The sequence below is a fragment of the Phaethon aethereus genome (assembly GCF_964289735.1).
Source record: "Phaethon aethereus genome assembly, chromosome: 7".
Lineage (NCBI taxonomy): Eukaryota > Metazoa > Chordata > Aves > Phaethontiformes > Phaethontidae > Phaethon > Phaethon aethereus.
The window spans coordinates 4,392,108-4,406,808 of NC_138583.1; the positions used below are offsets into that span (position 1 = coordinate 4,392,108).

General features: G+C 42.0%; 1 protein-coding gene across 3 annotated transcripts in view; it reads left to right on the forward strand.

Moving 5' to 3' along the window:
* Window positions 1-14,701, forward strand: part of MICU1 (mitochondrial calcium uptake 1) — a gene marked incomplete at its 3' end in the record, with an annotated part of 94,768 nt that overhangs the window by 40,001 nt on the left and 40,066 nt on the right. For 2 of the 3 annotated variants that reach the window (XM_082001907.1, XM_082001908.1), the window contains one exon: window positions 5,103-5,217. In XM_082001907.1, coding sequence (XP_081858033.1) covers window positions 5,103-5,217 — 115 coding nt within the window. Of the gene's footprint in view, window positions 1-3,835; window positions 3,902-5,102; window positions 5,218-14,701 lie in introns of all 3 variants that reach the window. The other variant, XM_082001906.1, reaches the window with a different exon arrangement.

The following is a 14,701-nucleotide window of genomic DNA, read 5'->3' on the forward strand; positions in this document are numbered from 1 at the left end:
CTGCAGTTTTGAAGGGTTTCTTAAGGGCTTCTTGGCATTTTTTAAGGGTTTTCCCTTATCTGTCTTGTGTGATAGACGAATACCGAGCATCTGCTGCAAACCTGTTTAATCTACGACTGTCTCGATGTATCTTTCCCGAGATTTAAACACAGCCCTGCTCGGGAAGAAGCTGGAGTAGTCCCGGCCAGCACGATGCTGTCCTGCAGGCTCTGCTGGACCAGGCAAACAGGAGCTGCGTCGCCGCACGCTTAAGTGTTGCGTAGCGCTAAGGAGATGGCAGGTGCTAGCTAATACTTTTAAAGATGTCAAACAATATGCGTGGTAGGTGCTAAGGAGTGTTTAAAATGCATGAATTAAATGGATTGTTCCGTACATTTTACAAAAAGATTTGTTTACCCATCCTTAGAGGATTTCCTAGTAGTTTTTTATTTTTAGGGGTGCTGTCTATTGATTAAAGCACGAGGTATCAAGTCATGTGCGAGCAGGACTAATAGCGCATCGTGTCTATGCGTACTGCTCAATGTTATGTGCACAAGTACCAATGTGGGGTTCTTTTCCTCTTGTTAGAGAGATTTCATTTGTAAAGAGACACATATCCCAAAATTCAAAGAATATGGAGGGTCATCTTTACCGTATAAAGCCAGAAAACTCAGAAACAAGGAAAGAAATAGTCTGTATTTCTTGTAACACAGATTTTTTGGAAACTCCTGCTGTGGAAAAGAGAATATTTCTTTTTAACACTGAACATAGAGCATTTTAACTTCTTTTGCTATATGCCTACAGCTAACCATAAAAGAAATACGTTAACAGATGTCTTTTAAACGCTTGCATAACTGAAGGTGGTCAGTTGGGACTGAAAGAGAATCGCTTTGCAGCGACGTGACTTCACTGAAACATTTGTGCTGTTGTGTTTGCTTACACAGTATTGGTAACCTTAAAGTATTTCTTTTAAAAAGGAACAAACTGAGTATGGTGACATTTGTCAATAAAAGGTGGTTACGCTTCATCTAAAAATCCTTGTTAATCTACAAAATTACTTTCTGGTTCTGGAGAAATACTCATTACCTTGCATGCACTTGGGTACTTATTTTGTTGTCGTTTCGGAAGGCATAAGTCACTGTTGAATGGTCACATAAGGGTGATAAATTCCTGAAGCTTTGCTTCATTGAAGTACAGAGGTGATGTTGAAACACAAACAAGTTATTGTGAATAAATATGCTGAAAGTGTTTTCTCCTCCAGATTGAAACATAAACTGTCAGCTCTAAGTGACTTACCAAGAATGTGATCTTCCCAAAGTGGCAAATTAAATGCTGCTCATTAAGTAGTTTCTGAAATGCAAAATGAAGTGGAGCTGCAAGGATTTAGCTGATAAGGCTTTTCTTAAATGCGGGTTAGAAATGCAGAGCAAACACCGATGCCGCACCTTGCGGCATCTCTGCCTTTGCAGAGAAGGCATCCTTTAACTTGCAAATATACGTCTTTTTTTTTTTCCTTTCAGATTAGCATAATTAAGTATTAACATGTTTCGCTCTTCACTCAGCCCTGGGAAAACAATTTTAAAATCCAAAATAAAGGTAATATTTGGCAAAGAGCAGAAGGAATCAGTGGGGTTTTTTCCCCAAAAAACCCTTTGTTACCTGGGAGCTGTACCATGTACTTGAGGGAGGCTCCAGCAGTAGGTCAGTTTTGGGGTAGAATATGTGAAGTTTGTGATACATCTTTGGGTGCTTTCCTTGCTTGCAGCCAGCCTGTAATACAAGGCTGGGGAGTTGCCCGCATACAGCAATGCAACTTGGTTTTCTACAGTGCGCAGGTCTGGGGGAGGTTGGTCACTGTGACTGGTATGTTCAACCCACGTTCTGGTGCTGTTTGTTGGGCTTGGAGCCCGAGTTGGAAAGATCAAACCAAGCTTTCTCTTCTGAAATGCAATTACATTATTTTTTTTATACCTGTTGTTGATGTCTGGTTTTGTAAGATACTCTGCCTGAATGCCTGTAAAAAGTTTTATTCCACTGAGACTGGACTGGCAGCTTCTCACTGAACTTACACAGCCATGCTTGTGCTGAAAGCAATGGTGCATTTGGATTTCTTTTTCTTTTTACATGTTAATTTGGATGTTTGCGCGTTTGTGTGCTTGTTTAATATGAATCTACTGCTTGATTAAAAAATGTATCATAATTGTAAACTGTTTTCCGTGGCTTGCTCATTTGTGAATGCTCAGTTTTTTGGGTGTGCTGAATGATCTTAATCAATTACTCTGGTTTTGGGAAAGGACTGAACATAGAAGAAAAATTCTTAAATGGAAGACATTGGACTGTTTTAACTGACTATGGGAATTAGCTTGTGTTCAGATACAAAAGGGTGTCAAATGTGAAAGTTGTCCTGAAATTGTGTGGATAACTAATTTGTGAAGATGACATCTCTCTAAAAGGGGATGGAGACTTGGGAAGGGTTTTTTCCCTACATTTTCTGATCCCATGCGTTACCTTTCTGGCTAGAAGCGATGGTATAGTATGCTGGAAGGAAAGTAGGGTGTGGAAAAGAAGCTTGACGTCTACAGATGGAGGTTTTAGGTGTTAGTGAGGACTGACTTTGGGTTTCTCCACCTTGAACTTTGAGGGATCACAACAGTCCATGTTGTGCTTTGTAAAGTAGGTAGGTTGATTTTTTTTAATATCTTTTTTTTTTTTTCCCCCTGGGGTTTATAATGTAATTCTGTGAAATATAACGTTTAATGGTGGGGCACAGCCCCTGAGGAGGATGCTTGCAGCCTTTCCTATAGTGGGAAGAGCTTCCCACGTACGTTGTGGAAAGCAACCATACACACAGCTTCTTAGTGAGCCAGGAAAAAAAAAAAAGCAAAGGTTGTGAATTTTCTTTAAACTTCTGTCCTAGTGCTGAGAGGCTGAAAATCTTAATGATGGGTCAGTTATTATTTTTCCGCTGTTAAGATCAGTGGGAGCAATTCCCTTTCCCATTAGCTGCAGGCAGACAGGGCACCGTAGCGACAGTGTACCCTTCCCCAGGTTTTTGACAAGTAGATGCTTGTTTAAAATAAGTGAAGAAAAGATTTTACTTAGCTTGCTCAAAGTAAGATGCATGTGAATAAATGCTTCTCCCTCCCATCTGTCTACACCTTTGCATTTCAGAGAGCAACTAAATATCTTTTTTTATGGCTAGTCTGTGGATGTGGTTTTCAGCTTATGAGGAATATTTTGAGCTGTTTGATGCCGACTGTGAATTTTAAGTGCAGAAAAGAAACCCATAAAAACTAATAAACCAATGTCTGAAGTTTTTTCCATGGGATCCTTTAAGCGGGTGAAGTAGGATGCTAATAGCTAGTTCATGACAAATGCTGCTCCAGACAGGCAACCAGAGGAAGAGGCAATAAATCACACGGGCAGGTGAGATGCCGCTGGCAGCACCAGCGGCAGCAATCGCAGAAAACTGCTTTCTCCACAAATCCTCCCTTCAGTTTAAAGGAAAACCAGACGTTGTTTGTTTGTCTTTAACGTAAGCATTCGTGTAATTTTCCTTCGGATCTGTCTCGATGGGAAGGGAAGCAAAAACATTTTTTTCAGTAAATGATACTTCAACCTGGTATCCCGTAGGCATAAATAGCAGTTATTTTGCGTGAATGAATGCCATTAGCATGTTGTCTGCTGTCAGTGATTTGCCTCTTATTAAATTCCTGATGCTATCCAGATGATAAAGGCAGAGCTCCTGGGAAGAGTTTTATTTGATCCGTAGAGCTGAACTTTTTTCCCTGGAAACTGTATTATTTGGTGATCTATATGATTATTTTTGTCTCTTTTCTTGTGGTTTCCGAGCCAGATACGGGTTAAATTTTCATCTAAATTATTAGCTGAACTCATCCCCACTCTGCAGTCGCATACAATGGTGAGTTCTCTCAAAATCAACCCTGAGGTGGATGAGAGACATCAGCTGCAGACAGTGGGTCTGACCTGGAAAGGCTACGTGCTAACTCTTGCTGGGATGTCTACTTAGGCTTCTTAGTGGTGCCCAGTCAAAGCAACCACCTGGTTGCTTCAAAACTTTCTTTCTCTTTGCAAGTCTAACCATTCAACTTGATGTTATGTTTTGCCTGCTTATTTTATTGTTGGTTAACCAGTTTTCTTTCCTTTATCTTGTATATGATGGGACCTCCGCTAGACAGAGGTAACGGTGGGGGACAGTTGTGTAGCTGGACCCTCGTGTGGTGGTGTTTGTCGGTGGTTTTTCTTAAAACCGTTTCTAAATTCAGCCTTGCTTTCACCATGCTTCTGTGCTTGCATGACCTGGTTTCTGTGGAATAACCTCATCCACGCCTACTTTTCTTTATATTAATTTTGTTTTCCTCTGTGTGTGTGTGTGTGCGTGCACCTCCTCCTGCTGTGTTCTTAAAATGGGTCACCAGCGTGGATTTCAGTGTGCATCTCCTAACAGTTTTATGGATCCTTTTCAGTCTTTGAAGCTTCAGAGGATCAAAGGGACTTGGATTTTTAGCTTAGTAAGGGAGATAAAGCACATGCAGTATTTTCCATTAAAACAAGGTGTTGGAAAAGAACTGGAGCAAGAGCGAGATTGAGATTGGTCCTGGTCCTCCTAGTGAGCTTGCTAAACACACTTCTGATAATTACGCGTTGTTGGTCACTTTGATCATACTTTATATTCATGGGAAGTAGTTCTTTCTTGGCTACTGCTACAACAGAGTATAACTAAAATGCTATTGGTGAAATATAATTATTTCCTTTTTGAATCCTATATTACAAAATCCCATTTTCATAGCACTAACCTCTCAAAGATTCAGACACTTTTAAGCAAAACGGACATAGTTTTATTGATCTGTATTTCAGCTAGGCTAAACCAACTAATTAATATTGTGCAATTCTTTATCCCCCATTTGAGATGGGGAAGCACTAATCTTTGCAAGGCGTTTCTGACAGATTTGAAGGCTGGAAAAGGTCCACTGAATATGAATGGAGATAGAGGTGTGTGTACGTGGAATGGCTTGGTGGTAAGGAGACAAATAAAGCTTTCTGTTTCTCTAATCGATTGCTTTATTTTCTCTTTTTGGGGTGTGGGTCGGATGAATAAATAGAAATTATCCCAGGAGCGAGAGAAGTTTGCTGATGAGGACAGCATATTTTATGCGCTTGGAGAATGTGGACTCATATCTTTTTCCGACTACATCTTCCTCACGACGGTCCTTTCCAGTAAGTACAGTGGGGTTTTTTTCTCTGCAATTGATGCTTTTTTTAAATTTTGAAGGTTTAAAAGCAATGAGTTTGCTATTGTTGTCTACATACATTTCCCTAAAAGGAATTCTTGATTGCTTGACACTCGAGCTGAGTGAATAATTGCTACTGCTTCATCTGGTTTAGACTTAGCTTCAAGTGGTTCAGAAAGATAAGCGGATCGATGACTTCTGCAGATTTGTTTCTCATTTTAAAAGGTGGCAGATTTTTTTGTAATGAGTCATTTGACCTGCTGTTCAAAACGGTAAATGGAGATGTGTTCTTGACTTGTGTTCATATGGTATTCTTGTGTTTGGATGAATATTGGCTTTCCAGCTCTTCACTGGTTACAAGACTGTTCAAACTCTTCTCCAGCTGTATTTTCACTTTGGGTAAGCTCAGGCTTGTGCATGATGTAATCCAATGAGGAGAGAAGTTAAGCTGTTTACATTTCAACAAGTATCATTAGATACCTTCTGTCTTTTCACCCTGCTGCACTTGACTTGCGTTTGTGATATTTCTGTGATCTGCTAATCTGTTCCAGCAAAGTCTTCTGCACTTGAAGTGCTGGCACTTAAAAGTTTGCTTCGTTGGCAAGGAACAGTGAAACTGAAGCCTTTGGCAATGTCAAACGGCATTTCTAGATTTTCTTCATGGGGAAAGCAAGCTCAAAACCTCATGTGCAGAGTTTCTCTACCTGCTTGGAAGGTGCTGCATCACAAACAGGAAAGTCAACAGAAATTCCAGTTATTTTTCAGCCCCATTAGAAAATGTGGGGGAGTGGGGAATATGCCACTGTCCAAATGAACTTGAGACATTTTATTTTCGGACTTTGGGGCAAAAAAAAAAAAAGGCGAAAAGTTGGCCATCTAATCCTGTAAGTATCTGTTTCATGATGACCTGATTACAGGAATTAAAAAGCTGGATACTTCCCAGTTGCTGCCTGCTCTGAGCTGTTCAGGGAGTCAGCTGGGTAATTCACTGATGTTTTGTAAAAGCAACGTGCTCTATTTTTCTTCCCCCGTGTTCTCACGTGCTGTAACATGGACAAATGAAAGAGGCAGCTCTTCATTGACTGAGGATCTATTACCTGGGAGAAAGAATGTTCAAGGACTTGTTTGTTGTCAGATGGACTTGGTGGGGGAAGATGTGTATGTGACCTTCATGATGTGAAGGCAAACACTGAGAGATAAAGCTAATTCAAGGCAGGAAATTTGTTTCATGGTTTTAATCTGGTTTTTAGTTTGTCCGAGTCTCCAAACTGACTCTTAAGACTTTTGCCCTTCCTTTCTTACGTTAGTCTAGCCTGTGCCAAAATTACCTGAGATATTTTCACATGTGTAAGCGAGGGCTTTTAATCTGAGTCTCCACAGATGACAATGAACTCTCAAAGTTATAATATCGCATTACTGAGTGTGGTTTAAAAAAGGCTCGTGCCTGTGGCTTTATGGCTGTGCAGGTGGTGAGCAACCCCCTAATCCAGTATGCAGGCGCAAAATTCATTTCATGTGCTTCCACAAGCAGCAGTAAGAGAAATCGTTCTTGCTTTGGTTTAGTTTCTCTGTTGCGAGAATAACAGAAAAGGGACCACTTTGTGTTAGAGTAGCAGCCAGCCTTGTTTTGGAGGGCTATGCAGGAGGAACGTTTTTTTTTTTTCCTCTTGTTTTTTGGCTTTTAAATGTGTTTGCAGTTACCAGGGAATCAGGCTAACCAGAGGAGACAGAATTGGGTGGTATGTGCTTTAAGGAATTGATGTGAAGGTTGGACAGGGCAGGAACTTTCAAAAAGGAAAATCAGAAAAAAAGAGAGAAGACGACAGTGCTCTAGGACTTTTAGGCTGAATTTTAGGTACTTTGGGAGTTTGCTGAATGGTTATTGAAGACGGAGGAATGTCTCTGGAGCTACTGTCAAACTGTGATTCCCCAGAGGAAGAGTATTGGTTTAATTTTTAAAGCATTTGCTTTTATAAAAACAAAACTGCCAAACAAACCTTGCTCTATGGCTAGATAGAAAATTCACTGTTATGCCACACTGGTTTACTCTCCTACTAGTAAAGATTACCTTGCATGAATCTGGTAGTTTCTGATTATTTTTTGTTCTGTGGGAAATAAATAAAATAGAATGAGGAAAGTATGTCTTAAACCTGACAGTTCAATATTGGTTTGCTCACTGTGTTGTTTAAATAACCCAAACATTACGCAGGTATCTGGACAAGAGCGAGCTGTGGATTACATCAAATAGCTAAAAGCGACTAAATATTGAGAAAGGGAAGTGGCATATTGAGCACTAAAGCAGGATAATCAGAGGTGGGGTGTGAGATCGGGTGGGATGTGGGAGGCAGGAGGGAAAGGCGCTCCTCTGCCACACTCAGAAGCGATGAGGAGAGATCAATCGTGGTCTGGTCTGGCTTATTGAACTCAAAACTGATCAATGATAACCTCTGAAAACAAAGCCCAAGGGCTTTGTGTTATTGTGCTCCTCGCAAGTGTTGTGCCCAGCAAGTCTGCTGAGATGGCTCCTACCCATCTCCCCGGCTCTACCAAAAGCACCAGCCGGGCTTTGAGAGTGTTCTCCAAAATTTGGAATTTAATATGTCTTTGCAGCTTCAGCTCAACTGTATTCTCTGAAACCTGGACTGTGTGGCAGCTGCCAGGCTGGGAGAGGAGGAGAGAGGGCTGTTTCCATATTGCCCAGAAAATGAAGTCTGCCACTCGCGCTGTCTGTCTCCTCAGCTGCTGTATTTCTGTGACAACGTATTTTTGAAACAACTAATAGAATAGCATTTAACTGCTTCAGAAAGCTTTCTATTAAAGGCAATGGGAGCTGAGTGACCTTGAGGATACCCCACAGTTTCTGTCGCTTCAGCCGCTCCCCGTGTTTTGGGGCAGAGGTGGAAAGATGAGCAAAATACAGGATAAGCAAAATGCTGATTGGATTTCCCCTGGGTCCTTCAGATGTCAGAGGAAAACAAAGAGGTTTTTGCTTTTGGACTTACAGAAGAGGTGGAGGAAGGAGAGAAAGAGCTTTTCCATCATCAGCGGCTGCAATTTCAGAGCAAATGTGGTCGGTTGTCCAGGCGCACTAATACCTACTTGATTAACAGGTACTGAGGGTTGTTTCCGTAATTGGACTGTCGCTGTGTCTGGATTTACTCCTCCTGGAAGGAGGGTTAAATAGCATTGGCTCAAGCCAAAGTAATTACCCTCTCGCCAGGGCTCTCGTACCAGACCTGCAGCTCCTTCTCCCATCTCCTGCAGGTTCTTTCTAGAGCTTGGCGTGCTGCCATCCCCTATGGGTACTGGCCTGCAAGAGGCCTCTCGTCTAGATAGATTCAGCTTTTTTTGTCTTTATTTTTTTCCCCGCCCCTGCGTAGGAAATAAATCCCAAACCATCCAGCTCCGGAAATTATTTTCGAGCGCTGTGCGGGTCCCTGAGGTGGAGGTGGCACGGCATCCTCTCCTGCGCTGCTGCGCGCAGCTGACGTGATCTCCGGGGTCTGTTTGCAGTGCGGCAGTTTTGAATATATATTGCTGGCTGCCATGAATGTTTTCAGCCTCCTTCCCTGTCACAAGTGAGATCTGTTATCTTACCAGTGGTGGTTTAATCCTGCAAAGCAGCACTAAATGCCATAGGGCTCGTTCCTACAAGAAAAGGAGGTATAAGGTGGCTTTGAGTTTATAGGAATATTTTTGTTTGTGGCCCTGTTCGTGTTAATTTTATCTTTAAACTTTCAAGACCGTCGGTTTACGTATGTGCATATACATGGGTCCACCTTGCCCACACTATATGGTGGAGGGATGTCTTCAGTACATTTCTGCCAGCCCAGTTGCTGCTGCGTGGGACTTCCAAGATGTACCTGAGCAGCAACAGAGGGATGTCTCAACTTCCGAACGTAAGCCTGGTTGCTTCATGTCAGACCAAGGGCTCTCTGGCTCAGCATCCCACTTCTGCTGTGGGCTGGTAGCCATGCTGAAAGACAGAAGCTGGACGGATTTCTCATAATTGGTGGTTTAGGGATCTTCCCAAGCAGAACTTGACCTCTCTGGTTAGAAAACTGACATTAGGGCATGGGATGCTCTACCAGCCTCTCCACCTGCAGTCTTCACATGGCCATTCTCTGTTCATCTCTTCATCCCTTGAATTGGCATGGTGTGATGGGCTGATGGATGTCCACCAACGTTAGTACAATCTACGACAGTAGATTGGCAGTGGGGAAGGACTTCTCTGCATGCAGCACTTGTTAGCCTAACTGAGAAGTTCTAGAACACGTAATCGTGATTATTTCTATAGAATTAGGGACTACAGTAATTTTGTTGTTGCTCATAGCAATATCCCAGAACCTGCCGATGTTTGGGGTGTCCTCTTTCTCCAGGGGTTCCCTGGAGAACACAGCTTCTAATGGCCTTCGTCTGGAGCTGCCATTTCCACAGCTTGTTTCCAGGTCCTTATTTCAGAGAGTCATTTAAGAAGGAATCTTGAATTCCAGCAGTGTTTTGTGAGTCATGTGGTAACTGATGAAGTTGTTGAAAGCTAAGCCTTGTACTCCAGCTGAGGCGCTGTCACATTCTCTCATATATCTGAAACTGAGGCGTACGGTTGTCATTGATGTTAAAACCAGCAATGATATTTTTTCTTTAATTTTTTTTTAATTGATCAAATAGTAGAAAGATTAAAAATGGCATTATCTCGGATATCACTCCGAGGGAAAGCGTACTGCATGCTTGGCATGAATTTCTGTATCTGGAGGTAGCACACTGTCATGGTACAGCTTTCCAAAGGATGGATCGGAGCATCCATTCATGTGCCAGGTCCTGTAGCTGATCCTTATGCATGTGTCTGATCCATGCTTTTCTGTACAAGAAGACAGTTTATTTGGGATTTTACCTGTCACCTGTACTGTTAACCCCTTCTTTGCTTTCTGTTGGGCACCTCTCACTGCCTCTGGTGGCAGTGTGGGCATGTGCAGCTCAGTAACCTTGGACCTTGGTGCTCAAGTAGGGCTTGACTCCATGTGCCTGGGTTCAGGCATGTGAACCACCAGCATGGATTCAGAGTGAGGAACTAACAAAAACTTCATTTCGCTTGGTCTAGGTTGTTTAGGGCTTTTGTTACTATTAGTAGTGGTGGTCTTTTTACTTTGCATGATGGCAGGTTCTTTATCAGCCAATTCCTACCCCCTTTCCGATGTGTGGAGCTGCACCGGTGAGCCAGGCGTGATGGTCCAGCCAAAGTGATCCAGCTCGTGCTGTTGGGAAATAACACCTACCCGAGACGTGCCAGTAATAGAAATAGGGTATTTCTGTTTTGAAATACCCGTTTTCCACTTGTGAAAGCAACATTATATTTCAGATTCTAACTGGAACTTGAAAACACAATGAAAACTCGATTTTCTGGGTGTTACAGACTGAAGCTTTAAAGCAGTCTATTTTAGTGGGGTTTGCATACTCAGGTTTTAAAATGATACAATTGTATTATTTCAGAGGTTATTCTGATTCTTCCTTGTGATAACCCTTAGCTATTTAAAGATACTTTACCTTTAGAACCGATGATATTGTGGCTCAGTCTACATCCTGTGGACTCTAGGTTATTTTAGCTGCCTGTTATTTACATTTCTGGGTTGATTAATATTAAATTAAAAAAAGAAATCGGTGGGATTTGGACTGCTTTTCTGAAATAGTGGAATCCTTTGGAAGGAAAATACGTGCAATGTTAGAACGTTGTAATGGTGGTGGTTTTCCCCATATTTATTGCAGCTGGGGCTCAGCCTTCTATAGTCTATGGATAGTTGCTTCCCTATAAGGCTGTAACTCTGTTCTCAAAAACAATATTACAGCATTTGGAGATGTGTTATGTGACAGTGCATCATCCAGTTCTTCCCTATTACCGGTGCAGTTGCTTACAATGAACTAGATGCCACTGCTGGGTTGCTGGCTGGGGTCTTGTAACGGTGAGGTCATCTATGACCCCAATTCTTTCCTTCAGACGGAAATGTTCCAGTTCAAACGCGTACAGAAAAATTTCTTGGCTGAAATACCTCTGTGCAGAGTCAGACAGAATGACTATGCTGATTCATGTAACTTAAGGGGGTAAAAAAAAAAATCTTGATTAATCTTTGCCTGGAGGAATAAGATAATCTTTTTTCCTGTGAAAAGGGAAAGAAAGAATATTAAAGCTGCAAAGCTTTGAGCCATCTCTTTAGAGACAAAAATCTGCCTCTACCTTCGGAGGACTCTGTTAATTTTGGATTGATTACGAAGATACCTTTTTTCAGCTTCAGTGTACTATAGTCTTAGTGAATATTTTTTTCTTAATTTTGAGATAGATGGGGAAGAAGCCATCATAGGGTATTTAATTCCTTAATGAATTTTTCTTAAAGTCAGTCATTAAGTCATTAAGATGTCCTCAGCTGAATTCTTGGTCTTCTGTCCCACACTGGAGTTGCTTGGGGAGTTACTAGGCTTCAGGATGGATATTGATGTCCTGAGCTGCTTTGTGTTTAAATTCAGACAAAGAAATTTTCAACCACATCTGAAGGGAGCAATGTTTATTTTTTTTCCAAAAGCATGTTCAGAATAATTTTCCTTAAATGTGGTACCTCCGCTTGAGGTGGATGCTGTATGGACGCTTAATTTTTGAGACTGGAGCAATGAGTTGCATGAGCTGCAGCAGGAGTCAGAGGGGACTTATTGGGAGGTATCTCCAAGTGTGGAGCATTGAGTTTGGGGGAAAGAGAAGACCAAATGAGTGCAAAAATAGTAAAAATGTGGCCCTTCTCATCAGTGAGCACTTATTGTCTTTCAGAATGCTTTGCTTCTGGTGAGAGTAAATGGCAATGAAGAACTGAGTCCTGCAAATTGGTCAATTGAATAATTAAAAATAGTTAAACATGACATAATTGGCTTAAAGATGCCTAATCAAACCATCTAATGCCTCAGAGGTTCCCTGGGGCTTTATATTGATGGATCAGGTGGGTTTTTCAGTGTGGCCAGTGCTGCTCCCTGTCATTTTATTTGTCTGGTGAAAGTTGCTCGTCTTCGTAACAGTACTGTGTCTGGCTTTTGGTTTTGCTATTGTCTTTCTGTTCCCAGATATTTCATTTGAACAGATGAGTCAAGAAAAATGTTAATTGTTGTATGCACTAACTCCCAGGTTAGTTGAAAAGGCAACTTGGTGTGTAGAGCTGGTGGAGCTATAGATCTACAGAATCATTTCAACCTCATCTTTCTAAATATATTTGTATATATCTCAAAGCAGGGCGTGGGTAGCTTAAGAATTTGAATCGGCGTGGGCTCCAGTACCATGTTTTCTTTTGTGTGTAGGATTTGGAGGAATCATTAGGAACTTGTTGTATCCTCCTGAACATCTAAAGACTAGAAATAAAGCTACAAAAGAAATGGCGGTTGCTCTGACCGGTTCCTGACTTGTTTCCCAAGAGAAATTAGTTGCAGTGAAAAATCTTGATTCTGAATAATGTCAAAAAGGATGGCGAGGAGATAGCTCGCAAAATCGGAGCGAGCTGGAAGTGCAGCTCGGCACTTGGGGAAATCCAGAAGTGGTTTTCCCTTGTGAAAACAGGCATTGCGCCGTATGGAAAGCAAACAGTCCTTTAAGTGGTTTTGATAACCATTGCAGAAGGAATATTGTGTTCATTTGAGGCATCTTAATGAAGGAGGCAGTGGGGAAATTTCGAGAAGCTGAAGTCACAAATGGTAAAATTGGGGGGGCAGAATGAAAGGGGGAGAGGTGAAGTTTAGCTAGGTAAACCAGTATCTGCGGCTTTTATGGTCTGCAAGTTTCTGAAAGACATAAGTACACGAGGAAGAGGGGAGATGGAGTTTGTACAGGCTGATGTAACCGCGAGTAGTGGGGCAGGGTGGGCAAGGGGGGCTTAGCTGCCGTCAGAATGATTCTTCCCCAATAAATCCGGGTCTGAAACATCACGCCCAAGAGGAGAGGCAGAAATCATCTCGCTTGGGACTGATAAATTCAGGCTGCCCGGAAATCAGGGACATACATCTTAATGAACATTTCTTCCTGAGCAGGAGCGGGATGAGCTAATTGTCTTTGGTGCCCTCTGGTTTCCCTGGCTCGGATTCATGTTTGTTGGATTTAAGAGTCGTTACAAGTAATTGGAGTTAGATATGCAGATCAGAGGAAGCAGCGGACTGTGTCGCTTATTAGCTAAAGAAATGAAGTAATTAAATTTGCCAATTTAAAGACACTTTCCTTCCCTGTCCTTAGAAAATACTGACCCTGCAGATTTTGTAGGCTGAGTTGTTCATTTCAATTTTGCAAGTGATGTTCTCCTCTGAGGCTTTGATAAACTGCTCTTGAAAATGTGTATTTAGAGAAGGGAAAGGAAGGAAACAACCGTTGTGAGGGTTAAGTACCTTGCTTTTCTGTTTCACCCTGTGTCTGCATGAATGGGACATGGTATTATATTTTTCCCTAAAGAAAAGGACACACACACACACCTTCCAACATGCAAACACCAATTTTTAACACGGGGGGACAAATTTTCCAATCTCAGAATATACATCATTGTACCCTGGCAGGGAAAATGGAGGAAGAAAGGCGAGATGTGTAAACTGCTCTTTTTCTAGCATCTTGTAACTAGGTTAGAGCTTTGTATAGTCCCCTGTTTCCTTCTAGAGGAAACAACTCGTGTGCTAGATTTTGGGGGCTAATAAGGAGAAATTGTGTCCAGGCTTTTGTGAGGTACGTGCAATTAAAGTGAATAAAATTAGATGTGTTCTTCAAATGTTAGGAGGGTACTTGGAAGGAGCTTAATATTGTTGCTCTCAGGGAAATGGGGAATTAATCACTGGAAATGATGGATGGATACAGAGGAGGCTTTTTCTATAAATCCCTTTAATTAAATTACACGGTTAAAGAGATTACGAAGTTGGTGTTGGGGCCGACTGGTCCACCTGAGTACATCTCGGCTAACACTGAAATAACGAGGGATGGGAGAGCGAAGGTCTCCCCATCCCAGCAGGCAGGACAGAGGAGCTGGGTGGAGGCATCGCTTCTGCTGCGGGGCAGAAATAACCCACCACGCGCTGCTGGCGATGGCCGTGGTTATAGGAGACGTCGCTTCTGCACGTGGTGTTTGGAATGGAAAGCCCAGCTAACTGGCATGAGGAAACTGGAAATCCAGAGATGGTAACGGCGGGACTGTATGTGCTGTATATATCAAGTGGCTAGTAACAGGCCGTTGCTGCTGTCGAGTTTAATATCGTTTCCCATCACTTTGTGCCTTAAACAGATGTATAAAAGTAATCTCATTAACATGTTTGAATCTTTCAGTGATAAAGTGCTACTGTTTATTAGAGCAAGGGGAAAACACGATGTTAAAGTCTCCTGCTCCTAAATTGAAGCTGTAACTAATGTACAAACCCAGTTCAGTTAATTCCATATTAATTTCTTTTTGTCTGAGTGATTCCTCTTTGTGCTCCCCCTC